The 26060-nt window shown below is 46.7% G+C and overlaps 1 protein-coding gene across 5 annotated transcripts in view; it reads right to left on the minus strand.

Annotated features, from left to right (window-relative positions):
- ATP2B4 (ATPase plasma membrane Ca2+ transporting 4) overlaps window positions 1-26060 on the minus strand; it is a 46689-nt gene that overhangs the window by 10219 nt on the left and 10410 nt on the right. For 2 of the 5 annotated variants that reach the window (XM_074322329.1, XM_074322328.1), the window contains 13 exons: window positions 21546-21760; window positions 20754-20996; window positions 19944-20185; window positions 18772-19003; window positions 17669-17848; window positions 16884-16971; window positions 16126-16232; window positions 9418-9609; window positions 8740-8953; window positions 7964-8175; window positions 6873-6980; window positions 4758-4934; window positions 1231-1411 (listed from right to left, as the gene is read on the minus strand). In XM_074322329.1, coding sequence (XP_074178430.1) covers window positions 1231-1411; window positions 4758-4934; window positions 6873-6980; window positions 7964-8175; window positions 8740-8953; window positions 9418-9609; window positions 16126-16232; window positions 16884-16971; window positions 17669-17848; window positions 18772-19003; window positions 19944-20185; window positions 20754-20996; window positions 21546-21760 — 2391 coding nt within the window. The remainder of the gene's footprint in view (window positions 1-1230; window positions 1412-4757; window positions 4935-6872; window positions 6981-7963; window positions 8176-8739; window positions 8954-9417; window positions 9610-16125; window positions 16233-16883; window positions 16972-17668; window positions 17849-18771; window positions 19004-19943; window positions 20186-20753; window positions 20997-21545; window positions 21761-26060) is intronic. The other 3 variants (XM_074322327.1, XM_074322326.1, XM_074322330.1) reach the window with 2 other exon arrangements.

Here is a 26060-nt window from a genome sequence, read left to right on the forward strand (position 1 = left end):
GGGGAGCGGATGGGAGGAAGGGAGAGACAAACAGATGTTTGAAGCCCACAATATACTTAATACAGAGAGACTCCTTTCCCATCAAATACCAAAACAGCAGTATCAGCAAAGAGACTTCTCTCACCTCTCTGTGTCCCATTCGGGGAAGGTAAAATGACCAGGAATATGAAGGCATAAGCATGAGCAAGAATCCAATAATCTACCAAAGGGAACACCAGACCTTAGGTTGAATGTAAACAGCATTCCAATGGACAGGCGGGCTGAAAAAGGGGTTCCTAAAACTCTATGCACAAAATAAGATATGATGGGTTTGCTATAGGTAAGACAATGATTTCAAACTTCCTGCTTCTATTTTTCTATTCTATTCCTAGAGAAAAGGAGAAGAAAAAAAAAGTTGCTCTTCAGAAATTCCTAAAAAAAAAAAAGTTTAACAGGTGAAGAAAAATAAGTTATTTTGAACTTTTCATCTATTTCTCCCACCCAGATGTGAATTAATTGATTCTTAAACCAGAGTTTGGTTTAAAGTCCCTGAAAAGTAAAACAATGCGGCTACTCAGCCCGGAACTGAACACCTTTGTTTCTTCACATTCAGCTATAAGTTTTATGCCAACACTGCCAGCTAACAATAGAGTGGTCGCCAAAAGAACTATTATTAGCAGCCAAGTTCAATAATGGCTCAATTATGACAGATCTACTCATAAAAAACCCATAGGAACAATGGCTCCCCTCATACCTTTTCTCAGGAGATCTCAAACTGGCCCCCAAATGAAGAGTCCCTGTGTTTTCATTTGGCCTAACCTTACACCTAAACTTAGGCGACAGAGTTTAGACTCAAAGGAGCAGAGAAGGAGAGGAGAGAAACAACACAACATATCCAAACAAAGCAAAAAACAAAAACAAAACAAAGCAGGACAAAAAAACTCAAGGAAGAAGCAAGAAATGCAGAGGAACAATCAGAAAACAGGACTGTTGTCTTTAAAATGGTTATATTTAATAACTTTTCAGTATTTAAAATAAATAAGTAAATAAATAAGTAAAGAAAGAAAGAAAGAAAAGAAAATAAAAGAGCACACAGCCTGGTTTGGGAGTGGGATTTTGGTCCCACTTTTCTTCCCTTAAGTCAAAGATCAAAGGGAAAAACAAAAAGGAAGATAACCTGGTTGGTTAAAGTGGATGCCACGTGCTCTCTTGTGGTCATAAAATCATGCATCATAATAGACTATCACTCACTGCCCAGAGTAGGAGATGAAACAGCAGCAGCAACAGAAGTGGTGGGGGAAGATCTGACTGGTGCCACTGTGACACAGGCTGAGCTAGGAACATGCTTTACATCAAGGTGCTGACCCAGGGTCTGTCGCTTTATGACTCCCTTAAAAGAGGCTCCCGTCTGGAATGTGTTAATTACGTCGATCTGCAAAGAATCAGAGAGTGAAACAGCTTTGCTCCACAGTCAGAGAGGCGAAGAAACAGGAAGGGAGGGTCCTGGAGGGTTAGGGAAGGGGAATGGAAGGAGCTGGGCAAAGGGGACAGGAGACAGAAAGCTACAGAGAGAGATGCCCTCACACACAAAGCAATGGTCACACTTCACTTAAGGAACAATTTGCCACGGAGTTGAAATACCCAGCCAGAATCCAGTCTGCTCTTCCCTTTTAGCTGATGAAGCCCGTTTTAGGTGTACTGGTGACCAAAAGTATCTAAAATTTAAAGGGACTTCTACACCCCATGACGGCTCATAGATAGTGGCAGCTTATTCTTTGTTTCGACCTATACTGTTAAAAAATAAAGCATATAATTTAAGATAGAAGGCAAAGTATACATTACTGAATTTTGAGGCTCAGGAACCTCTAACCCAATTAAACTGACTACTTATTTTTACAGATTTTCCAGGAAAATAACTCATGTATTTAAAGAAAAAACAGAGGCATGTAGTAGGTGACATCCATAGCTGACCATAGTGGAAAGGCTCCTGACCATGAGTTGCTGGGCTCACCCTGTTCTGGGTTTCTTCTCTGAGACACCCTTTCCTTGGGCTGAAGTGGACAGGGCTTGAGAATGGAGCTCAGGAATCTAATGGCCAGGCTCTTCAGAAAGAATGCCACTAACTGCATTAATGTATTGGAGATATGGAAAAGTCTGGCAGAAATGCTGACAATAATTCAGCATTTAGAATGAGGGAGGGGCAGAAAGAGTTGTTGGTAGTTGGTGGGTGGTGAGCAGCTGCAAGTCTATCCCTACACAGTGGTCTCTGGTCTCCAGGGTGCCAGTCCTCTGAGACAGAGGACATTCATGCTATTTGTTTTCCAACAATGGTCTGGGTCTGGGGCCTTGGTCAAACCCGCCGTCCTTATCCCTGACCCCTGAGGAACAAGAACAAATCAAAAGGAATTCCTTTACCCTTCAGCATCTGGCAGAACTGTCTTAAAAATGGCCACATGCTTAGAACCAAGGGGTAATCTCCCAGGAATGCAAGAAAGGTGCTGATTCCACTCATCTGACTTCATTTCCCCAGGAGAGAAGGTCGGAAAACAGGCACCTTGTGAGGCAGACAGTTATTCTTACTTGTAAAGCTTCCTGAGAAGCCATGACCTGTTTAGGGCTAGTTTCTGGATTCTGAGCTAAAACACGCCCCCTTCATCACATTATACAGTTTTCAGTTCCAGGGGACAGAGGTGCCTGATCCTGTAGGAGGAAAGGGTTTCCATGTGGGGAGCGTTCAGCTTCATGGAAGAAGGGGTTATAGAGACATCTTCCCTCGTATTTATTAGGGTTACAAGATATCTCAACCTCCACAATGAAATTGGATCCCAGGTTTACCTTCCCAAGATTCTAGCCCTTGTTTCTGAAACTTATGCTTTCTAATGCTTTTTAGCTCTCCCCAAACTAAAGAGACCAAGATGGGACAATAGCTTGGCAACACCTCCCACCCCTAAGTGTTGCAGTGAGAATGACAACAAAGAGCAACACAGATGGCAGGAGATTTTGTTAGAGTCCTGCTGAGGCTGAAGAGTTGTACCAGGAGAGAGCGTCAGGTGTCTGGAGGAAGGCTGGCATAGTCAGCCTCCTTTGCTTCTAATTAGGCGCATATTACCATGGCACGAATCTGGTCCTTGTGGCATCTTTAGCAGGTTGCCTTTGCTGCCTAAGTTCAGGATTTAATGCTATTCTGGCCTAACTGCCTCATACTCCAATAGGGAAAGGTAGTATTCCTAAAGCTACGTAGGCAGTGAAACTAAACAGAGAGGTATACAGTCGAGAGTAGAAATTGGTAGTGGAGGGCGGAAGGAAGCTCCATGAATCTCAGGCCCCCAGGAGAGAAGACGGACCAGGAACCAGGAGACACTGGAATGGGGGGATCCTGGCTAGGAAAGAAATCACACAGTAGGAGAGGAGGCAGAGGATCCTGAAGGGAAGAAAAGCAGACAGGTCATTGTGAGAAGAGCAGACCTAAAGGAAAGCACCAGGGCCTCAGTGATAGGAGCCAAAGGTACCAGGATTCCGGGCACATGAGGCCCTCATTCGGGGCACATGGGCTCAGCAGCCTGGAGAGCTGGGGGGGCAATGGTGGGAACTCTGGAGGTCCTGAGGCAGTAGTCGCAGGTCCTGTGGGAATTCCCCTCTCTGGTACGAGGAACTCAAGAGACGGGAAAGGAGTCCCAGTGTTTTCCCACCTGGCCCCTCTTTCCCACTTCCATCTGTTGTCTTGCCTACGGGACAAGTACCCAGCAGGTATTTACTTTAGAATATTCATTGCACCTCTCTTCTCCATGCACTAAGGAGCGGAGGTGGACTTGACTAGGGAACTTTCTAAACATCTGCAAGGTTAATTTTAGAGTGAAACTTATTTCCGGGCTCTTCAGCCAATCAGTAGAGTGGAATCGGCCTGGTCTCTAGAGAGCACCTGGGAGAGTTAGAATTTAGTTTCTTGAGATGGGAAATCTCAGGACTATCACAATAGAGGTATATGGGGCAAGAACAGGGGAAGTGATGGGATGCCTAGACCAGCCCATTCGCCCAGGAGAAAGTAGGTACAGGTTCATGGAAAGTGGTAAAAAAAGTTTCTGTAGGGTTACAGGCAGGCGACTTAAGAGCAGCAGCAGCAACTTCTCTCCCATTTGAGAAATTGCAAGAAAGGAAAAAATTGAAGAAATTATAGCTTCTTCCTTTTTGGGAAGTAAGTCTGAATCCTGCAAAAGATACTCAGGCATTGAGAGACTATTGCCATTTATACACACTTAGCCATCAGATTCCCCACCATGTCCTTAAATTTCAATTGGGAAAGATATGAGGGTGAGTTTCTTTTACAAAGATCCCTCCAGGTAACATCTACATGACTCTAACAGCAGTTAGAGTAGTTGAGGATGTACATTAAGTGTCAGCTGTCTAACTCCTTCCTTCTGAAGGTAAGGTAAGACTCTGAACTTTTCCCACCCTGGGTTAGATCTAGTGCTTGCAAGAGACTTCATGCAGGAAGCTTGCCCAACCTGATGGAAGGTGGGAAAGTGGGCTTGAGAACCAACCCAAAGCTCAAGGACTATTCTAACAGTTAGTGTCTCACGCTCTAGACCTTATGACTACTTTCCCCTCGAATAAGCCCATGGGGCTATCTCTGCCCATCTGCCCTGAAGTGAGAAATCTGGGGCTGCCCACCAGTAGCGGGCCTTGGAAGGGAAGAGACGATGGCTGCTTGATGCCCTCCCAGCACCTCCGAAGATGGAGAGACTTCTTCTCCCAGTGGGAGGCCAGGCCACTGTCAGTACCTGAGTCTGGATGCGGTTCAGGCCCCGGAACCAGAGGATCTGGCCTCGGCGCAGCTCCATCTCTGCATGGTCAATCTCATCCAGCCCCTCTGCGTCCTTGGTGATCTCCTCTTTGGTGATGCCGTGCCCAGCCTCCTTTAGGAACTTCAGGGATTGTGTAGGTATCGTGGAAATTACCTGAGACCAGGTGAAGCAAAAGGGGAGACACCAGAATTGGGGTGAGGAACAGTCGTTCAACTTACATGGGTCAGGCCCTGGGGTATGTGACTCTTGGCCTTCTTCCCACTGGGAAAACAGAGGGAGAAGCACCAGTCCATTCAAACAACATTCACCAAGTGCCTGCCAGCTATCAGGACCTCCGCAAGGTTTTCTGTATTTGTGGATGTCCAAAGGAGAACTTACGTTCTAAATTCGACCAACCATCTGCCTAGTTATAGACTTCATTCTCCTCCTTCTGTTTCAGTTTTCCCTCTCCATTTTGCCATGTGTCTTCTCAGAAAAGTAGAACCATGTATGATGTATGGTACATAGTAGGAAGGGACAGAGACTAGGACCTGGGAGAAAACAAGTCTGGGGACAGGATGGTCACATTGCATGTGCATGAGTAAGGGGTAGAGAGGATATTGGAAAAGAATGAGTCCTTTCTTAGTTACCACATGCAAAGTAATTCTTGTATTATAAAACTATAGTCAAAGGTTACTAAAAGTCTTCTTGGGCTTAGGGTGAGGAAGCATGTGGACAGGCCATGGAAGAAGGGACATATGAGTATTACCAGAAGCCACAGAGCAGTAGGTTGGGCTTGTAATTCAAAATAAATCATTTGGTAAGCTTAGTTCCTGTCGATGAGTCCTCCTTTAAAACATGAGGAGTAGATAGGGCTCAGGTGGGAAAGGGGCCGTGGGCAGTCCAACGTGGACCCAAGTGTTTTGAAATAGGAAGAATGTCAAAGTTCTGTTTTCAGATGTTGGAAGGAGCTGCTATGATATAGAAGGAAGACTGTTATCTGGCATCAAGATCACACAGTCACGTGTGAGACTAGATTCAGATGAGAGTTTCAAATAGTACTGAAACAACCGAGCTTCACCCGAGCATAAACTGCGTTAGGGACCCCAATGGTAAATGGACTTCAGCAAACGGAACAGGGTGGAGGTACTGGGGTTAGGAAATGGGATGGAACTTAATCAGGATGGCATCTCGGAGGTATGAAAGAAACAACTAGCAGGTCTGTGGGGGGAAATTCCTCCCTGTATCCCCAGCGAGGAATCTTTGGGGCCAGTTAGAGCAAAGCCTCTATTACCTAGGTGGCTGGGCACCATTCAGTAGAGACCTGAGATTCACAAAGTAGAGGGACAGCCCAGGCCAGAGCTGAGGATGCAGAGGACTTACAAGGTGGTATCAGAGAAGGACTGAAACTCTCACCAGACCTGGTGATATTATTGTAACACAAGCAGTTAGCATTTACGGAGTACTTACAGGGTACTAAACATTGTTCTAAGTCATTTCTGTGTAGTAACTGATTTTCTGATTAACAATAACTCTGTTATCCTACGTTGAGGAAACTGAGGCTTAGAGTGGTTAAGAAACATGCTCAAAGTTCAACTTGTAAAAAGGAGAGCTGGGATTCAAACCCAGGCAGCCAATCCCACATCCAGCTCTGAGCCATATGCTATACTGCTTCTCTAAAGACCTTGTGAGTCTGGATTTTATTTTAGGTAAAAGTCAAGCATTCTACCCAGATAAGGCCATGGAGAGAAACACAAGAGGTGGGGGAGCCTTACACTGTGTCAGCACAGTAGCCAGAGCCAGACTGCAGTTTCACTAGCATAAAGACATATGCTTTGTAAACTCTTCTACTTCTAAGACCCTTACTATTTTTTTTTGTTTTTAAGCAAAATTCCATTGAAAATTTCCACTCCCACCTCAGAGAAACTAAGGGGTTGCCTGTCTCCAGGCCTGGTTAGAGAGGAGATCTGAAGCCTCTGAAGTGGTGGGCACTGATCTTTCCACTTTGGGATCCTACCAGATGGAAAGAACTTGACAATTGGGGGTTGGGGAGGGAAGGAGAAGAGGTCTGCAGGCTGTGTGAATGCACAGGGAAGGCGGGCTAGTACTTACCTGGCCCCACAGCAGTTCTCCAACACCAATGAAAAGACACCAAAACCACTGGGACAGGGTGAGCCTCGTACAACTGAAGGGTTTACCCCCAAATTCCACGATGAGAATCTAGAACAGAGAAGGGGCAGCCCACCATCAGGGAGGTGAGTAAGAGATAGTAGCCCTTGAGTCAACACCATCAAAGCCACGTAACCCCGTTTCCAGGATCCTTGCGGTGCAAGTCTTGAGCTGCTTGTTGGGAAAGGAGAAAGAAGAAATCCAGAAGTGGAGACAGACACAATCTGTCTTTACAGAGCACTCTGATAGGGAGACAGACACAGCTACTATGAAAATTATTAATGTGGGAGCAGGGAGAGCTGGCGGGGGAGCTGGAGGCTTCTTGTGACTAAAGCCAGTGATGACAAAGAGAAGGCACAGTGATGGGGAAAAGGAACTGAGGATGCGGGCAAATAAGGGAGGTGCCCTGTTGAGGGGTGAGGCAGGAGCTCCTTTGTTATATGGTGAGCTCCTAATCTCTTGTATCTGCAGATGTTTAAGTATATCTCTGACTAGGGCAAGAAGGAAAGGCCCAATCCTCTTACCACTAGGACAGCCATGCTCTTGACACCAGTTCCCACAGGAGGAGCCCAAGCCAGGTTTATTTGTCAACTACATGTGCACCATCCCATCACTTCTTTCTCTGTTAGCTGCACAGTGTTTTCGACCAAAAGCCCCATCAGAACAAAGGGGCAGGGTAGGGAGTGGGCCCACGTAGCACGTGCATGCACATTTCATGTATGCTGGCATGCCAAGTGGGTAGAACAGTGTGACTCTCCTCTTGGTCACATTATGAATATTTCTGGGCTTTAGAAAGATAATGAAAGGATTCTACAAGTCTTATTTTATTTGCTACCAACATGCTGCCTTGCACTGGAGTACTTGACACAGCGGGCTCCAATTCTCGAGCAACATGCAAATGAAAGCCAATGGGGAACCCCAAAGTGTTCACCTCACAGCCTGAATCTCCATTACTCCCTCACTCCTTTTCCTGGGTACTTCTGGCTCCCAGCTTCTGGTCCCAGCTTCACCCCAGACCTCCTACGCAAACTCACCTGGCTGATGAATGTGCCCAAGACCACAGAACAGAAGATGAGGTTACGGAAGATGCCTGCAAAAACGTTCCTCTCTCCGTGGATCTTGCGTGAGTTGATTTCATTGAAGAGCTGCATCAGCACAAACGTGTTGAAAATGATGGTGTAGTGCTGGCTGGGTGGGGAATGCAGAGGTGCTTTCCTCCCACTGTCGATGTCAAAGAATTTCTCACCTGGTGGGGGGAGGGGAAGCATTGGAGGGTAAGGATAGTCTCAACGAGGGCTCAGGTTGGGTCAGCACATGCTGGTGTGGCCATACGGGCTGCTGATGGCTGATGTCCACTCTGATGTCAGTATCTGAGCTATGCTACTTAGCAAATGTTTTTAACGTTAGCCCTGGTCTCAACATATCTGACCCTCTCTCTGTTTGCTCTGTTGGTGTCTGCCTTCTTCTAGTGCAGCATGGTGGTAAAACTATGTCAACTAGAGTCTGGCAGACATAGGTTTGAAATTTAGTGCCACTATTATGGGAGCTGAGCTTTAGTTTTATAATCTATAAAAAAGGTATAATGAAGCTACCCTTGGAAAATTCTTAAAAGAAGTACATGAACTAGCACAATGCGCCCTGTTGCGCTAGTTGTGGTGGGAACAGAGGATGCACTCAGTAAGTGAAGCTGCTGTTACTCCTAGTCTGTGCGCAGCTTGCTCCCTGCTGCTTTTTTTCCTTGAGTCATTCTCGCCCCATCACCATCCAGCACCCCAACTACCGCCTCAACCACATCCCCACGGCCGCTCACCAGCAAAGACAAGGAAAAAGATGACGGTGAGCTGATAGACTGCATGGCCCAAGATGTTCTTCATCATAGTCCGTGAGATCAGAGGCTTATTTCGGCCGTAAGGGCGACGCTTCAACAGACAATCTGTAGGAGGCTCTGTGGCCAGGGCCAGTGAGGCAAACGTGTCCATGATGAGATTAACCCACAGCATCTGCACAGCTTTCAATGGGGAATCCTAGTGGGAAGAAGAGCCAGTCCTTTTAGGTCACTTCAGCACCCACACGTCTGTCCTTGAGATCGCCTAGTTCCCCCTATCCACCTAGACTTCAGGTCTGGCCACTTATCAGCTGAGTGACCTCGAAAACGTTACTTAGCCTCTTTAAGCCTTGGGTACCTCACCTGTAAGATGAGGATAATACAAACTCTGCAAGGTTGTTTTTGAAGAACAGAGATAATACACGTAAGTGATCATCACAGTGGCTGACGTGTAAGTGCTAAGTTAAGCAGATAAATTATCATCACCCCACATGAGCAGATGCAGAGAGTGGACGTAGGTAGAGCCAGAACCTGCCCCAACAACACTGGGGAAACTGTCCTTACTCCTCAGTCGACCTACTATACTGTATCCCACTCCTCACGCTCCTTAGCCCCTGCCTCATTCCTCCCATCTCAGCCAGTACAAACACACGCTCCCTTCACCTGAGTGATGCAGGCTCCAGTGAAGGCCACTATCACGGCCACCACATTGACAGTGAGTTGGAACTGCAGGAACTTGGAAATGCTGTCATAGACATTGCGTCCCCACATCACTGCCTTCACGATGCTGGTAAAGTTGTCATCTGTTAGGATGATGTCTGATGCCTCCTTTGCCACATCTGTGCCTGCAATACCCTAAGTTAAGAAAGGGGAAGGAAAACTAAGGGACCGGATAAAGCAGAGTTTATCTATTAATACATTCTGAACCCAGACTCCATTTCCTGACCTCCAAGAAGTCTCAGAACTAGGCCTAACACTAGTGGGCACACTAGCCATAGAAATACTAAAGAGTAAATAAAGCAGAGTATTTTGAGTTCTCTTCTCTCCCAAAGAAAATGAAGGGAAAATGTGTCACTGTCACTCTACAGCAAAGAGCTCTGGGGCCTGATGCTACCACCTTACTCCTGAACCCAGACTGCAAATTATAGTTATCTTTGATGTTCCTTTCTCTCTTCCCTCCTACTCCCCCACATTAGAAACCAATTAAAAGTCCTATCTATTCCACCTCCAAATCCTCACATTTCTTTTGCTGCTGCTAGTATCTCATTTAAGTCCCTGTCTGCCCCACACCTTTCAGTCACCCTACATTTTTCTTCTAGGGGTAGTAGTCTGGCAGCACAGTTCACATGTCCTGTCCTTGTTCAAAATCCTGCCACTGGGGAACCACTAAAGGTTTCTGAATAGACATACCAGGGGTTGAAAGCTGTGCTTTAGAAAGTGAACTTTCTAATTTGGCAGTCAAAGCCCTCAATAAGTGAACCCTGCTGTGTTTTCCAACCTGCTCTTACTTCTGCTGAAAACCCACTGGTTTACTCACAATTCCCTGAATCTGTCATTCACTTTTAGAGTATACTTCTACTTACACCGTTTCCCCAAGTCTGGAATACCCTCTTTCCCGTCTATTTAAACCCCACCTGTCTGGAATGTCCCATTCACGCTGCAAAGCTGTCCCTCACACCCTCAGCCCATACTTCAATTCCACGTCTGCAGACTCCTGCAATCCCCAGAGGAGTTTATTTATTAATTTGGCTCACACTAGTAGATTATTTGTTCTCTTTCCCTGGCAGTATTATTTTTCCTATCCAGATTGCAACAAATGAATATCTGTTAGACTATACAATTCAGTCTCCCCATCAAAAAGCTCTCTAACACATCCACACAATGCTGTGCCATGCACTATAAAAAGAGAAGGAAAAGAAAGAAGGAATATCTCTTCGTACTTGATACCATGGAATAATCTCCAAGTGAAAAAAAGCAAGGTGGAAAAAAGAGTTATATACATACATACATACATATATGAACAGAAAGTACTATAGGTAAGTATTCCTTCTCTTAGAGGGTTGGACATAAACATATTACTCATTTAATTATTTTTTGAAGAAGCAAACAGAAAGATAAACCAAAATATTAAAGAAATAAGTTACTTGTGGGGTTAAGAGGGAGACAACAGGGTAGAGGTGATAGGAGTAGAAGCTAGATTTCTATGAAAAGACTTTGCTTTCTATATTTGACTTTAGAATTATATAACTACTTTATACAAGTATAAAACAAAATGAAGTTTAAAAAGAAATCTCAGGTCAGTCCAGTGGCTCAGGTGGTTGGAGCACCGTGCTCCTAATGTCTAACGCCAAAGGCCGCCAGTTCGATTCCCACATGGGCCAGTGAGTTGCACCCTCTACAGCTTAGATTGTGAACAACAGCTCTCCCTGGAGCCTGGCTGCCACGAGCAGCCAGAGGTTGGCGTGAGCAGCCGGAGGTTGGCGTAAGCTGCCGTGGGCTACCCTGTGCTGGGGGCAGCGTGAGTGGCCAGAAGCTGGCGAGTGCTGCTGTGAGCAGCTGACCGACTGCCTCGTGACTAACTTCCTCAGCCGGGGCGGGAGCGCACAGCTCATAATAGCAGCATGGGTCAGGGAGCTGTGTCCTACACAACTAGACTGGGAAACAATGGCTTGAATGGAGTGGAGGGTTGGGGGGAAGGCGGAAGAAAGGGGGGAAAAAAAGAAATCTCTAAAATGGAAAGCAACATGATAAATGAACTGTTGTAACCAGTTGGTAGCACAACCACATAAAGGGAAAATGTCCCAAATGACTTTTTAAAAATACAGTTACTTGATGGTACATTCTTAGTAGGATATACCGATGGGATAAAAAGTAGTATAAGAAAAATATGTAACTGTTTTTCTAGAGTAATTGTATTATTGTTGCTATTTAAAAACTACTACATATATCTTAGGATAAAGAAGTAATAATTGGGCCGGCCCAGTGGCTCAGGCGGTTAGAGCTCCATGCTCCTAACTCCGAAGGCTGCCGGTTCGATTCCCACAGGGCCAGTGGGCTCTCAACCACAAGGCTGCCGGTTCAACTCCTTGAGTCCTGCAAGGGATGGTGGGCTGTGCCCCCTGCAACTAAGATTGAACAGGCACCTTGAGCTGAGCTGCCACTGAGCTCCGGGATGGCTCAGTTGGTTGGAGTGCATCCTCTCAACCACAAACAAGGTTGCCGGTTCGAGTCCCGCAGGGGATGGTAGGCTTTGCCCCCTGCAACTAGCAACGGCAACTGGACCTGGAGCTGAGCTGTGCCCTCCACAACTAAGACTGAAAGTACAACAACTTGACTCGGAAAAAAGGCCTGGAAGTACACACTGTTCCCCAATAAAGTCCTGTTCCCCTCCCCCAATAAAATCTTTAAAAAAAAAGCACAAAAAACAACAAAAAAAGAAGTAATAATTATGTTAATACCCTTAAATCAAAATTTTTAGCTTAAGAGATATAAATATAAAATCAGGGGTGTTAAATAAAATTAAGAAGTTAGAGTTCTATAATTCTAAATTTGAATTGGAAATGCCAATGTGAATTCATGAAGTATTTTACTTTAAAACACAAAAACACAAGAGAGACGTTATTTCCTAGCTTTTTCCACAGAAAAGGCCTAGAAGCCTCAGTGGTAAGGAACATCCTGATAATCAGACTGTATTCTCTAAATACCATTTCTCACTAAAATGAAGCAGGACTCCTTTGAGAAATAGACGACTCCAGATCTAGGACAAGAAATAGACATGACAACTCTGGAACATCTTGTCATATAAGAAACCAACGAAGCTATTAGAGTCAGCTGGGGTTGTATCAAAAGAAGTCAGCAGAGTTGAAGAGGCTCATGATGGGCAAATATGAACATCAAAACAATAATATGGGCAATGGATAGAAACACATCAAGTACACTTAAATTCAAGAGTTCATAATGATGTTTTTAAAAAATGAACAATTCGTTGATTACCTTTAGGGGATCCTAAAAAGTCAACTCATTATTTTGAATATTTTGAAAACTAGTAAATAAAGGAAAAGAATCAAGCATTTAATCTGCCTTTCATGTAGGAACTGAACTTCAGAGTAACCAAAGAGTTAACAAGGGGACATCCATTTCTTTTTATAGAATATTCAAGTTAATAGGTAAAAAAACCTAGAACATCATCATTTTGTATCCCCTAATGAAAGATGGGATCTAGAATGTGATTGTTTCTAAAACTAATTATTATAATTCTAGTTTATAGGAAATACAAGGAACAAAAGAACATGTTAAAGAACATTACAGGGATACAATCAACGAAATACATGCTGTGAGGTACTCTGTGTAGACAAACAACCTGGTTCCTTTAAAATTAAATATTAATAGCTAGGAAAAAATGATGGAAAGAGATTGTGCAGAAAAGAGTCTCAAGGTCTGAGACTGCTATCTTTTAAAGGCCTGTTTAGGGAGGCCGGTTGGCTCAGTTGGTTGGAGCGCAGTGCTCATAGCATGAGGGTTGCCGGATCGATTCCCACATGGGCCAGTGAGCTGCGCCCTCCACAGCTAGACTGAAAACAACGACTTGACTTGGAGCTGATGGGTCCTGGAAAAACACACTGTTCCTCAATAAAAACAAAACAAAACAAAACACAAACCACCTGTTTACAAAGTTGGCCCTTGGCTGGCATGTGGGAACTTGGCTCAGAATACTCCCAGTCAACAACTAGCTGAAAACTAATTAGTGATTCACTGTGCCTAGACTGTGTTCTACTGAATACCTGCTTTCCTTCTGGGAGTCTGGAATATGTGCTAGGGTACGTGCTAGGCAGAAGGTGCCTATATGACCAACCCCAATAAAAACCCTGGGCTGAGTCTCTGATGGGCTTCCCTGGCAGAAACATCACACATGTTGCTGCATTTTCATGGCTGGGGGAAGAGTATGCTCTGCGTGACCCCTCATGGCGGGAGAGAGCATAAGGAAGCCTGCATGTGGATCCCTCCAAACTCTGCCTGTGACTTTCCTCCTTACTATATCAATGTACTAAATCTTAGCCATGAGTACAGCTATATGCAGAGCCCTTCTTGTGAACCCACAAATGTCAAGGGCAGCCTTGGGGACTTAACACAGGGATCCTATGAGATCAGTGGCTCTCAAACTCTAGAATGTGTCAGAATCACCAAGGGCCTGTTAAAACATAGATTGTTGGCTTCCAACTCCATGCTTTTTGATTCAGTAGATCTGGGATGGGGCCTGAGAATGGGCATATTGAAGTTATTAGGTAAAGAGGTTTCCAGGTACAGTTGGAAGGAGGAACACACTTTAAAAAGTACTGCTATAGGGCTGGTCCGGAGGCTCAGGTGGTTAGAGCACCACACTCCTAACGTAGAGGTTGCCAATTCGCTTCCCACATGCGCCAGTGAGTTGCGCCCTCTACAGCTAAGATTGTGAACAACAGCTCTCCTTGGAGCTAGGCTGCCATGAGCAGAACTGCCGTGGGCTGTCATGGGCTGCCATAGGCTGCTGTGTGCTGCCATGAGCGGCTGGCAGCCAGCATAAGTGGCCAGCAGCCATCGTGAGCGGCTGGCGGCCAGCAACAGCGGCCGTGAGCTGCTGTTAGCAGCTGACCGACAACTGGCGACCGACTGCCTCAGCCGGGAGGAGCGCAAGGCTCATAATACCAGCATGGGCCAGGGAGCTGTGTCCTACACAACTAGACTGAGAAACCACTTGAACTGGAATGTGTGGCGGCGGTGGGGGGGGGCGGGTAGGTTGAAGAAGGGGGGAAAAACCCAAAAAAACAAACAAAAAAAAGAAACTACTGCCATAGATTAAGAGATTTAAGAGCTATATCAATAACAATTGAAATGTATGGATTTTATTTGGACAAATGAACTATAAAAACGTTTATGAAGCAATTGGGGAAATGTGAACTGACTAGCTATCTGATGACAGTAATGAATCAATTTTTTCATCACAATGGTATTATCATTCTTTTAGATATATTTTATTGATACATACTTATCTTTCAGGGACTTTTTTAGGGGATGAAATGACATGTCTTGATTTGCTTCAGAATAATTCAGCTGACGATGGGGGGAAGTGCAGGGAGCAGTTTCAGTGAAACAAGATTGACCAAGTGTTGATAACTAATGTTGGGTGACAGGTACATGGGGGTTAATTAAACTATTCTCTCTACTTTTGTGTGTGTGTCTTTCTCTCTCTCTCTCTCTCTCTCTCTCTATATATATATATATATATATATTTTTTTTTTTTTTAATTTTATTGGGGAATATTGGGGGACAGTGTGTTTCTCCAGGGCCCATCAGCTCCAAGGCATTGTCCTTCAATCTAGTTGTGGAGGGCACAGCTCAGCTCCAAGTCCAGTCACTGTTTTCAATCTTTAGTTGCAGGGGGCGCAGCCCACCATCCCATGTGGGAATTGAACCAGCAATCTTGTTGTTGAGATCTCGCGCTCTAACCAGCTGAGCCACCCGGCTGCCCCTCCGGAAGCTCAGCGGCAGCTGGTCTTCAATCTAGTTGTGGAGGGCGCAGCTCACTGGTCCATGTGGGAATCAAACTGGCAGCCCTGTTGTTCAGAGCTCGCGTTCTAATCAACTGAGCCATCCAGCTGCCCCTACTTTTATATATTCTTGAAATTGCCTAGAATAAAACCTTTTTTGTTGTTGTTGTTAAAGAGAGCACCTTAAAGCCAGATTACTTCTTGAATCTCCTTAAAAATCACCATCAGTTTAATATATAGGGAGACTTACAGTCATTCACTACTTGAGTATGAGTCATTAACTACAGTCATTAACTACTTTGCAATCTGGGAGCTTCTAAATGTACTTGAACATCAGAATCAAAACGTGACTATTAAGAAAACCCAAGTATTACTGGGACCCACCCCAGACATCACTGAATCAAGATATCCAGCTGTGGAACACTGGAATATATGACTTAAGTAAACTTTCCAAGTGATTCTGATGCTCCCAGCCTCACAAGTGAAAAGCAGAGTGATGAACAGTGCTGCTGGCCAGAAGACATGCTCCACATGGAACGTGAATTTTCTATGTGTGCCTGCATAGACACTATCACCACCTTCACGGGCAAGTTTAAGTTGGCTTTGCTTTCTTAGGTAATGATATTTCCTGATTTCCCTCCCTGTGTCATCTATTCATCATACTTGATGTCTCCACCCCCCCCCCCGCCCCATTCTATCTATTATTATTGGCTACGTAGGTAGGAGGAGAGATGGAGTCCGAGAAGAGAGCACAAAGTCGGGTGTCAAAGTACAACAAACCCATCCTGGTTTCTCGATGGAGAAAGCAGTTTGCAGTCAGATAGAGACACTGGGCAGAGCAGCTTACCATGGCAAAACCAACATCTGCTTTCTTCAGAGCTGGCCCATCATTTGTGCCATCACCAGTGACAGCAACCACCTGTCGCTGTTCTCCAACAGTGCTGTCAATGATGCCTGGGAAAAAGAGACACACCTCAGTCAGTTCACATACGCCATCTGAGGCCATTTGGCCCTGTTCCCCACTAAAGGTGCTTTTTTGGTCTTCTTCCCTTGTCCCTGCTATCACCTCCCTTCCTACTTTCTTCTTTCTTTCTTTTTTCCCTATGCTGGAAGTTCTATACTATCACCGAAGAGCAGTAAATTGTTTCATGGGTAGCATGCTGAGCTAAGAAAGTCTGTCCTTATCAGACACCCTGTCTGATGCCCTAAGGAAACGACTATGTGGTGGAAAAAGCACTGAATGATTTGAAGGCAGAGACCTGGGTTCAAACTGTACCACTTCCACTTACCAGCTGGGCAGTTTGGTTATTTGTCCTCTCAGCCTCAAACTTCCTTATTTGCAAAATGGGAATAGTTTAACCTGCCATGCCTAGTGCATAGTATTATTAGCAAAGATATGATGTTTAGAAACAACTTTATTATAAGTCTTATACTCACAAGGGGCTCAGCTGTTTGCTAAACTGTATGTTCTCCCAATGAGGTGGAGAGCTGTCCTGGGACCTCCCTATTCAGGACAGGATAGTTGCTTTGGCTGATGGTTTGTATCTGTCCCCACCCTGGCCTGCCTTCCTCTACCCCAGGCACCTACGCAGGAGCTGACCGTACCTTTCACCAGTGTATGCTTGTCAGTCGGGGAAGATCGCGCCAGGACTCGAAGCTTAGGCCAGATCTTGTCCAGCTTTTCTTGCTCTACCTGTCAACACCAGATCACACTTGGGTCAGTGAAGCTCAGAACAGCCATCTAGGAACATTTTACTCCTCCACACTCTGAGATGCTGAGATATCTGGTACTCCAAGGCCCTGGCCTCCACTGGAGATGAAGCAGAGGATTCATTCTCCAAGGGCAGAGTCATTGGTGGTGACCATTCAGGCCCTGCTTGTCTTCTTTCTCCTCCCAATTTCCTATCTGGCAGCCTATCCCCTATTTCTTAGACCCTTGACAGGAGGTGAATCAGGGTTAGTTAGCTGTTGGCTCAGGTGGCTAAAGTGGTGCTTCTGAGGTCTTTGGTTTCTACGTAGACCAGGAAGCTTTGGTCTGCTCCACACTCAGACCACGTCCTTTTACAAACCTGTGCCACTGTTAGTCACAGGGCAGTGACACAGGAGGGATGAGGTAGAGGGAAATTGGTACAAAATCATCCCTTGACTGAAAAAAATGGAAAGATATGAAGAGTTAGCGACACTGTCTCAAAAGCTAACCTGTGAATGAACATCATGAGAAGAAACTCTCAATTTTATCATCTGAGCAGCTTTGGTGGAAGGGACATTTCACTATGAATAGATATTAGTGTAAAATCACCCACTTTCTCCCATGCATCTCAGATGCCTTACACTAGAACCAGCCCTTCCCTTGCCAAATGAGGCCCCAGTTCCTCCCACCTAGGACCCACCTCGCCCTTCTCATTGCGGATGAGTCGGTTGAATTCCTTGCCTTCCAAGCACAAGAAGTCATCCCCAGGTGTCAAAATGCCACATTTGGTGGCAATGGCCCGGGCTGTGTTGATGTTGTCTCCTGTCACCATTCTTACAGTAATACCAGCTCGTTTGCATTTGGCAATAGCTTCTGGTACCTGTGGAGAGTGAGGCCAGAGGAGGAGGAGGTAGGGCTGGCGATGCTGATAAGCTGCCCCGTTCAGCTGTCCCTTCATTGTGCACAGGAGAAGCATCTTAGAAGCAGTGCCATGGGGCACAGGGTAAGTCTGGTCATTTTTACATTGCCTGGTGCCACCTCACTTCTGTCCTACCCATAATTCTCACAGTGGAATTTGCCTCATTGTACCATGAGTTGAAGGGGAAATTGGCTTCAGGAACCAGCTGTAAAAGCCGACCCTCCTGATTACAATCTAGACTACTTGGCTGGGCACATATGGCCTTTTGAGATTTGGCCACTGCTTTCCTTTCTAGCAGAAATTTCTTACCACTCTCCACCATCCCTGGCCCATGCTCCAACCATATCAATTCTTTGTAGTTTCCCAAATGTATGACACCCTTTCATGCGTCTGGGCTTTGACAATCTATAGCTCATCTGTCTGAATTTCTTAGAAGCAGAAACTTTCAATACCTTATAGTCAAGAATAGTGTTTAGCTATTCTAGGGGAGCTCAACAAAAATGTGTTGATTGAAAGAAAAGTGGCTATAAATAAAGCTGGTGTCCCAGTTAAGTCAGTCTCCTGACTATTCTTAATAACCAAATGATAAGCCCAGTGAAACCTATGCTTCTCACCTCACACAGCATTAGCCATAGGAATGCCACCTATCAGTTCAGGACTCTGCAGCAGTTGTGTGAAGCCAGGAGCACAGAAACAGCTATCCTTTTAAGTGAGAAGCAGTTAGGTAACTTGTGTGGGTCACAACTAGAAACAGAACCAGTACCCTCATTCCTGTGACTCCTGGTGGGTGCCCAGTAGGTCACACTGGGCCTGCACATGGGCCAGGGGCCGCTGGAAGACTCCCATTCATGTGTTCTTGCCCCTTCTCCAAGTGAAAGCCTCACCTCTGGGCGCACGGGGTCCTCAATGCCCACCACTGTAATACAGGTCAGTTCAGTGAGGATTTCGTTCTCATTGTCCCATGGGGGCTCCACGTCATTGAAATCTCGGTAAGCTAAGCAGATAGTCCGGAGTCCCTCACAGGCCATGGGCTCAATGACAGTGCGCACCATCTCATCTCGGTCCTTGTTCTTGAATGGCACTGCGTCCCCTTTCTTGTCCAGGATTCGATTACACCTGGGGAGGGGCACAGTCAGACAGCAGCATCCCCCTTCCCAACCAGTGTGACTCTAGTCTTTTATAGACATTCTGGCAACTCTGCATTACTTCTAAAGACACTGTTCCATGGCCAGAAATCCCTATTCATTACCCAGCTGGGTCCCTTTTTCTAAGGGACCCGGAGATGGTTAAGGTCTATATAAGCAGAACATGTGATTCTCCCATGTCATCTGTTCCTATTCACATGTGATCACCTCCTCTTTTGAATTTCTCAAAGGTAGAGGAGACGTTTTTAGTCCCCAGTATCTAGAATAGTGCTCGGTGGATAGGATGTGCTCAACAAGAATGTGTTCATTGACAGAGGGCGGCTAAAGCCAAGTTGGGGTGTGGGCTGATTCAGTTACCGACCCACGTAGGTCAACTGTTAATGACTTGTGCTTAGTCTGGCCACTTTGATTAAGTTATGCAATGTCCTTGTAATTACAATTGAGAAGAGAAGGAAAAGGGAACATAAAACTAACATTTCTAGTACTCGCTACGTGAAGCTGTTTTACATACATTGAATCATATAATTATAGTAACCCCATGAGATGGGTGGGTATTACTATCTGTTTTCAGATTAGGAAATGGAAGCTTGAACGGCCTAGATTTGAATCCTGGCTGTGCCACTATTAGCTGTATCACCTTGAGTAAGTTACTTAACTTCCCTGTACCTCTGTTCTCTCATCTGTAAAAAAGATGATAATAGTATCTATTTCACTGAGTTGTGAGGATTAAATAAAATGAGCCACCCAAATCACTGGAAAACAATGCTTGGCCTAAGTAAATTCTCAGATACTAGTTACATGTCACCACCTGAAGAAGGCTCGTGCATCACTCAGTGGGTTCAGCGTGGGGCGTGGCACCTAGACCTTCCTGAGGAAGGATCTGGAGGGGAAGGCGGGGCAGGAAAGCTCACTTGCGCAAGATGATCTCGGAGGCGCCCTTGCTGTACATGCGGAAGCCGCCCCCGGGCTTCTGGATCACTGTGCTCATGGACTTGCGCACCGAGTTGAAGGTGTAGACCTTGTAGAGCTTCTCCTCGGGCACCTCACTGCGCACCGCGTGGTAGTCCTGCCTCAGGTCCGTGACAAAGCCCAGCAGCGCACACTCCGTCTTGTTGCCCACCTGGCGCGGCAGGCCGCCCTCCTTTTCCGGAGGCTGAGAAAACCATAAAAGGCGCTGTTGAGTAAGATGCCTCAACCAAGGAGAGAACTCAGGAGAGAAAGAGCGCCCTCAACACTCTCGCGAATCTCCGCAGAGCCCAAGGTGGGGGGCGGGGCGGCATTTTTTCCCCCAAGGCAGAGCGCGGTCAATCCTGAGTGGTCCCTGAGCCACCCAGGGCTTAGGGTTTTCTGGTGTTTTGTTTTTCGCGGGGTTGGTGCTGGTGTGTGGGTCTTATTCTAACACTCTCCCTGAGTTTCTGGAAAATGAGTACTTGACTCCTGATGAGCCCAATTTTGCTATCAGCGTGAGGTCTGTCTCCCTGGAGATTTTGCCTTTACATGGCAATTGAGGGGCGGTTCACAGCCATAGAGTCCTACCTGCCACTCCCCAATCTACTCCCATGGATTATTCCCTGGTCTCACCTAAACATGTTCACTGATGGAAAATGTGATGTGGGATGTCAATACGGGCAGAATGAACAAGAGAAAATGATCTGTCTCAGAGAAAATTTATGTTCCCTCCAACCACCCATTCTAAGTGTCCAGGCAAAGGAAGCGCTTACCAGAATCTTGGAGGTATAGGCACTGTTGATAGAAATGCCATTGACAATCAGGTCCAGGACCTTGGGCGCGAGGGCATCAGGACTTGGGAGCTGATGGTAACGGGTGTCTCCGATATAAGCCTGTACCACAGTCATGCGATTCATGGTCAACGTGCCTGTCTTGTCAGAGCAAATGGCTGTGGCATTGCCCATTGTCTCACAAGCATCTAGGTGCCGTACTAGGTTATTGTCTTTCATCATTTTCTACAGAGGACAAGAGAAAAGACTTGAGAGAAGACTTGAGAGGGGACCAACTGAGCTCCCCCAAATATAGGTCAAAGGCCACTTCCTAGTCTACATCTCTCCACATTTCATTCTCTTGTCCCACACAAAGATGCAGGATACTATTTTATTGTATTTTTAACTTTTATTGGGGAACAGTGTGTTTCTCCAGGACCCATCAGCTAAGTCAAGTCATCATTTTCAATCTAGTTGTGGAGGGTGTAGCTCACTGGCCCATGTGGGAATCGAACCGGTGACCTTGGTGTTACGAGCACCGTGCTCTAACCAGCTGAGCCACCTGGCCGCCCGCAGGATACGATTCTTGTGAATCCTCTTTAGATTCTACTGAGTCATTTAAACACCGATGCACCTGATCATGACAGTCCTTCCACAGTGCCAGGGACTTGTGCTCTTCTGAGGTACCACCCCGAGTTTACAGGGGATAGATGGCCTCTTTTTATTCAAGGCTATGTGGCACTCTCCCCTTCCATCTCTGTCCTAAAGGAAGAGGCAGCGTCATCCCAGTCTCACCTTCACAGAGTAGGCCAGTGAAATGGTGACCGCCAGGGGCAGCCCTTCGGGCACAGCCACCACCAGCACAGTGATGCCAATGATGAAGAACTTGACAAAGTACTGGATGTAGATGGGCGTGCACTCGGCCAGCCACACTCTGCGCTTTACCACGAAGTTGTCAATCACGAAGTACAGAACCAGGATGAGCACGGTGATCGCAGACATGATCAGACCTGACGGGAAACAAGTCACATGAACCCCAGCTCGACGGCATGCCCAAGGCCCCAGCCAGGGACAAATCGGCATGAGTTGTAGCCTTTGCTACCAATTTTTAAAACCGCTTCCAGGAAGTCATACTACATAAAATCTCGGCCCATTCTTTGTTGCTTGCACATGATGGTGTAGGGGAAAAGACAGGTTTCACTTTCCAGAGACACAGGTTCTAGTCTCAGCACTGCACTAACCTGATTCGTGGATTTAGACTAGTCTTTGACTCTCTCTGGGTCTGTTTTCTTATTCTTACAGAAGACAGCTGGTCTAGTTTCCAAAATAGCATTCTATGATTCTATTTCAGAAATACCCTCTTCCTATGATTCACAATGTAGTAACCGTATTTGACTGTTTTCCTAGTAGTTTATCAATGTGGACTTCTGCAGTAACCTGCAAATGCCGGGCAATCCACAACGGGTTTACAGCCATGTCCCTATGGTGTTAGCACATCACCTACAAGACCAATCCTTAGAACAGTGCCTCCCAACCTTTGTTCTGATGTGGCATAGATGAAAGTGACAAATAATAGCATATATTTATATAGCGCTTACATTATGGGCCAGGCAAGCACTTCACATAAACTAACTCATTTAATCCTCCTAACAACCCTATGAGGTAAGTTACTATTTTACTCCCTTTTTCTGAGGAAACTAAGGCACAGAGAGGTTTTGCGTGTGACATACTGGTGGGGCACCAACCATCCTGGTTTGCCTGAGACTGAGCAGTTTCCTGGCACATGGGACTGTCAGTGCTAAAACCAAGAAAGTCCTGAGCAAACTGTGACAGTTGGTCATCCTACACACTGAGGTCAACGGGAGAATCTGCTCAAGGTCTGAAAACAACTGGCCTAGGGCCTCCAATTGCCCTGAGATCAGTATCTGGGCACAGTGGCACCTATATCTGTAGCACAGTATCTGGGAAAAGCTCTGCCTTAAACCATAGTCTGGTTTGGGTCTTCACTTTTCCTGAGGGCCTGATGACTTAGAGGGATCCATGAAAGGCGAGAGGTGATCAATGAGTATCAATGAAAGCATGTTCTTTTGCACTTTGCTTCATCAGGCTCAGGGCTAAGGTGAGGCAAGCAAGGTGCCTAGGGTACAAAATTGAAGGGGCCATCACTCTCAGGGTGGTACAAGGCAGCCCATTTGCCTCACCCTAGTCCTGGCCTAACTTATGTAAAATATGTAAAATAACATGACAGAGGAGATGCCTGGCCAGCCATCAGGAAGCTTGTCCTTCCTGTAGAGCAAAGCAGGGACTCAGAGGACAATAGGAGGGTTAGGTGGAATGTGATTAATGTTTCAAACCTGTGTGTGCCAGTTTCAAGAACTTGATTCCACACCTGCAATTCATCTCATCCATATATAGTTTATATTCTGGAGATTTCACAGTAGTCCAGATTAGCTGGGTAATAAAATCAAATGAATAGGCTAGACTAACACTGTCCAATGTGGTAGCCACTAGCCTCATGCAGTTATTGGCCAATCGGAATCAGGCTAATGTGAACTGAGAAACTAAATGTTTAATTGTGCTTCATTTTAATTAATTTAAACGGAAACAGCTAAACATGGTTAGTGGCTACGGTAGTGGACAACACAGATTCTAGCTACTCAATGTGTTTAGTGGGTCAGCGGCCTGGCCTCACCTGGGGCTTGTCAGAAATGCAGACTTTCAGGCTCTGCCCTAGGTCTCCTGAATCAGGTACTGCACCTTAAGAAGGCCTCAGGTAAACTGTAGACACATTGATGTACTAGGCTAGACTATGATTGTGGTAAACAGAGGGGTGGGGGTTGGGGGTCAAGAAGTAACCAGGCAGTGGCATAAGACAGCACCTGGAGGGGTATGGTCACCGAAAGAGCACTCTTCCTTCTGTGCCCTCCTCCAACCCCCTTGTCCCTCCTCACCACAGAAGAAAGTAGAGAGAGAATGCAGTAGCAAGTGATGGAGAAGCCACCTCCTTCCACAGTACACAAGAATGCCTTTAGTGACCGTTCCTCTGGAAAGAGCCTCTGTGGTCACTCTCTTCCCTTTCCCTCCAGTCCTTATTTTGAATGTACAGCTCTTTGCCTGGCCTGATTGTCATGCGGGGTCTCTGATCCCGCTCCCCGCATAAGAACCTCCCTGCATAAGAACACAGGATATGGTGAGGCCAAAAAGGAACACCCATGGAGCCATAGATACGGGGAGTCATACCGCTATAGCTATAGTCTCGCTGGCGGCTGGGTTGGAGACACAGGAAGCAGGAGCCACACGATCCGCGGTCTGCCATCTGCTTCTCTGCCAACCCACCTCACTTGCTAACTGCAATCCGCAGTGCTAACTGCAATCCATGCTTGCTAGCTTAGCCATGGCAGTTATATCAGTGGCTAATGGCTAAATGGTAACAGCTGATGGCCAACTAGTCACAGCTGATGGCCATTTACTACCCGAGCCAGCACCTTTCCATGTGAGGCCGAGAGCCTGGAAACTGCTCTCTGGGACTCTGTCCCCACTCTGACGCTACTACTCTGCTAGGGAACTACCACTAACAAACTGCTAGCCTTCTCTACACTTACAGAATTTATAAGCCCATACATATGACAGGTGTGGGGACAGAGTCCCAGAGAGCAGTTTCCAGGTCTCGGCCTCACGTGGAAAGGTGCTGGCTCTATAGTAGATGGCCGTCCACTGTGGCTAATTGACCATCAGCTGTAACCAGTTAGCCATTAGCTACTGATATAACTGCCGCGGATGCGTGGGTTGGTGAGTCGAGAGTGAGTCGTTCGGTTGGCAGGCAGAGAAGCGGACAGCAGGTTTGCAGGTCGTATGACTCCAGCCTCCAGTGAGACTATAGCGGTATGACTCCCCTACCTATGGCTCCGTGGGTGTTCCTTTTTGGCCTCACCATATGCTATGTTCTTATGTGGGGAGCAGGACCAGAGACCCTGTAGGCTACCCTGCACAACAAATGGTGGAGCGAGCAGGGTATTGTGCCAGCCAAAACTCTCCAAAGGATGGTGGAGCAGTTTTGTGTGTGAAAACGCAGTCTCGGGAAGCTCATGAGGAGCAGCACCAGAGACAGGGAGCGCAGTCTGCCTAGGAGAGACTTGACCCCTCGGTGAATTGGTGGTCCTCTCAAGCCTCCGGATGGCATGCCACCCTGTTGGCCATAGCAGGCATTGCCAGCTTTCTGGTGGGCTGCTGCTGTAGGCTCCGAGGGTTGTGGACATCTTACACCGAGGCCTCCACCCAATCGGACGCGTGGCACGGTGAGCAAGATTCCGACCAGGTAGGAATGGGGTCTGACTCTGGGCAGGAGGACGTGTGGCCCCCACACAGTGTGTGGTGCCCGGTGGCCACTGTTCTCAGGAGTTGGACCCCCAAGGAGGGGTGGGAGGACATGGATGGCTCTCCTGCCAGTGTGGAGAGGGCCCTGCAGGCTCTGGCTGAGCGGTTGCCAGGGGAGGAGAAGGCTACAGCTGGCCATGTGGGCTGGATGTTCCTCACGGCCTTGAGTCTCAACACGGAAAATGCGCTTCATGAAATGACCCAGGTGCCGGACCAGGTGTCCTGGTTGGAAGCTCGGGTCCGCCTGTTAGAACAGGGGCCCCAAGGTGGAGACTCTGAGGCAGAGGCAGAGGAAGCGAGTGGAGACAATGTAGCTCCCAACCCCCAAGCCCGGCCAATCTTGAAGCAAAGGGTGAAACGTGAGCAACCTTTGGGCCCCGGGGCGTTGCTGCCGGCAACCCAGCTGTGAATGAGTTCACAACCTACACCCCATACACTCCCACTGAGTTGCAGGAGCTGGGGAGGCGGTACCGACAGAGCCCTGGGGAGCCAGTCTCAGCTTGGCTGTTACGTTTATGGGATGAGGGAGCAGACAGCATTCTCTGCTCCCCAGGCGAGATGGAAAAGCTAGCCTTCGTGACAGTGCATCCGTCCCTGCGACAAAGGTTACAAAACTGCCATAGGTTGGCCAACAACCAGGGCGACCATTCTCTAATGAGTGGCTCACTGCTGCGGTACGCACCGTATGGGAACAGGCTGGCGAGCTGCCAGACACTGTGAGTCAATGGCAGTCATATACAGAACTTACGCAAATAATCCGTGAAATGGGTATGAGACATGCTATTTTTAACCTCAACATGCAGGGCCCAGATGACGAGCGTTTTACTGCCAGCATGAGAGATCTGGTTTTGGATACTGCACTTGCGAGTGCTTTTGGATCCTTGGTTGCTATTCTTACACCGTATGTAGGGCGACGGATCCATGAAGTTACAACTG

This window comes from Rhinolophus sinicus, linkage group LG17, assembly GCF_036562045.2.
Source record: "Rhinolophus sinicus isolate RSC01 linkage group LG17, ASM3656204v1, whole genome shotgun sequence".
In the NCBI taxonomy this organism is placed as follows: domain Eukaryota; kingdom Metazoa; phylum Chordata; class Mammalia; order Chiroptera; family Rhinolophidae; genus Rhinolophus; species Rhinolophus sinicus.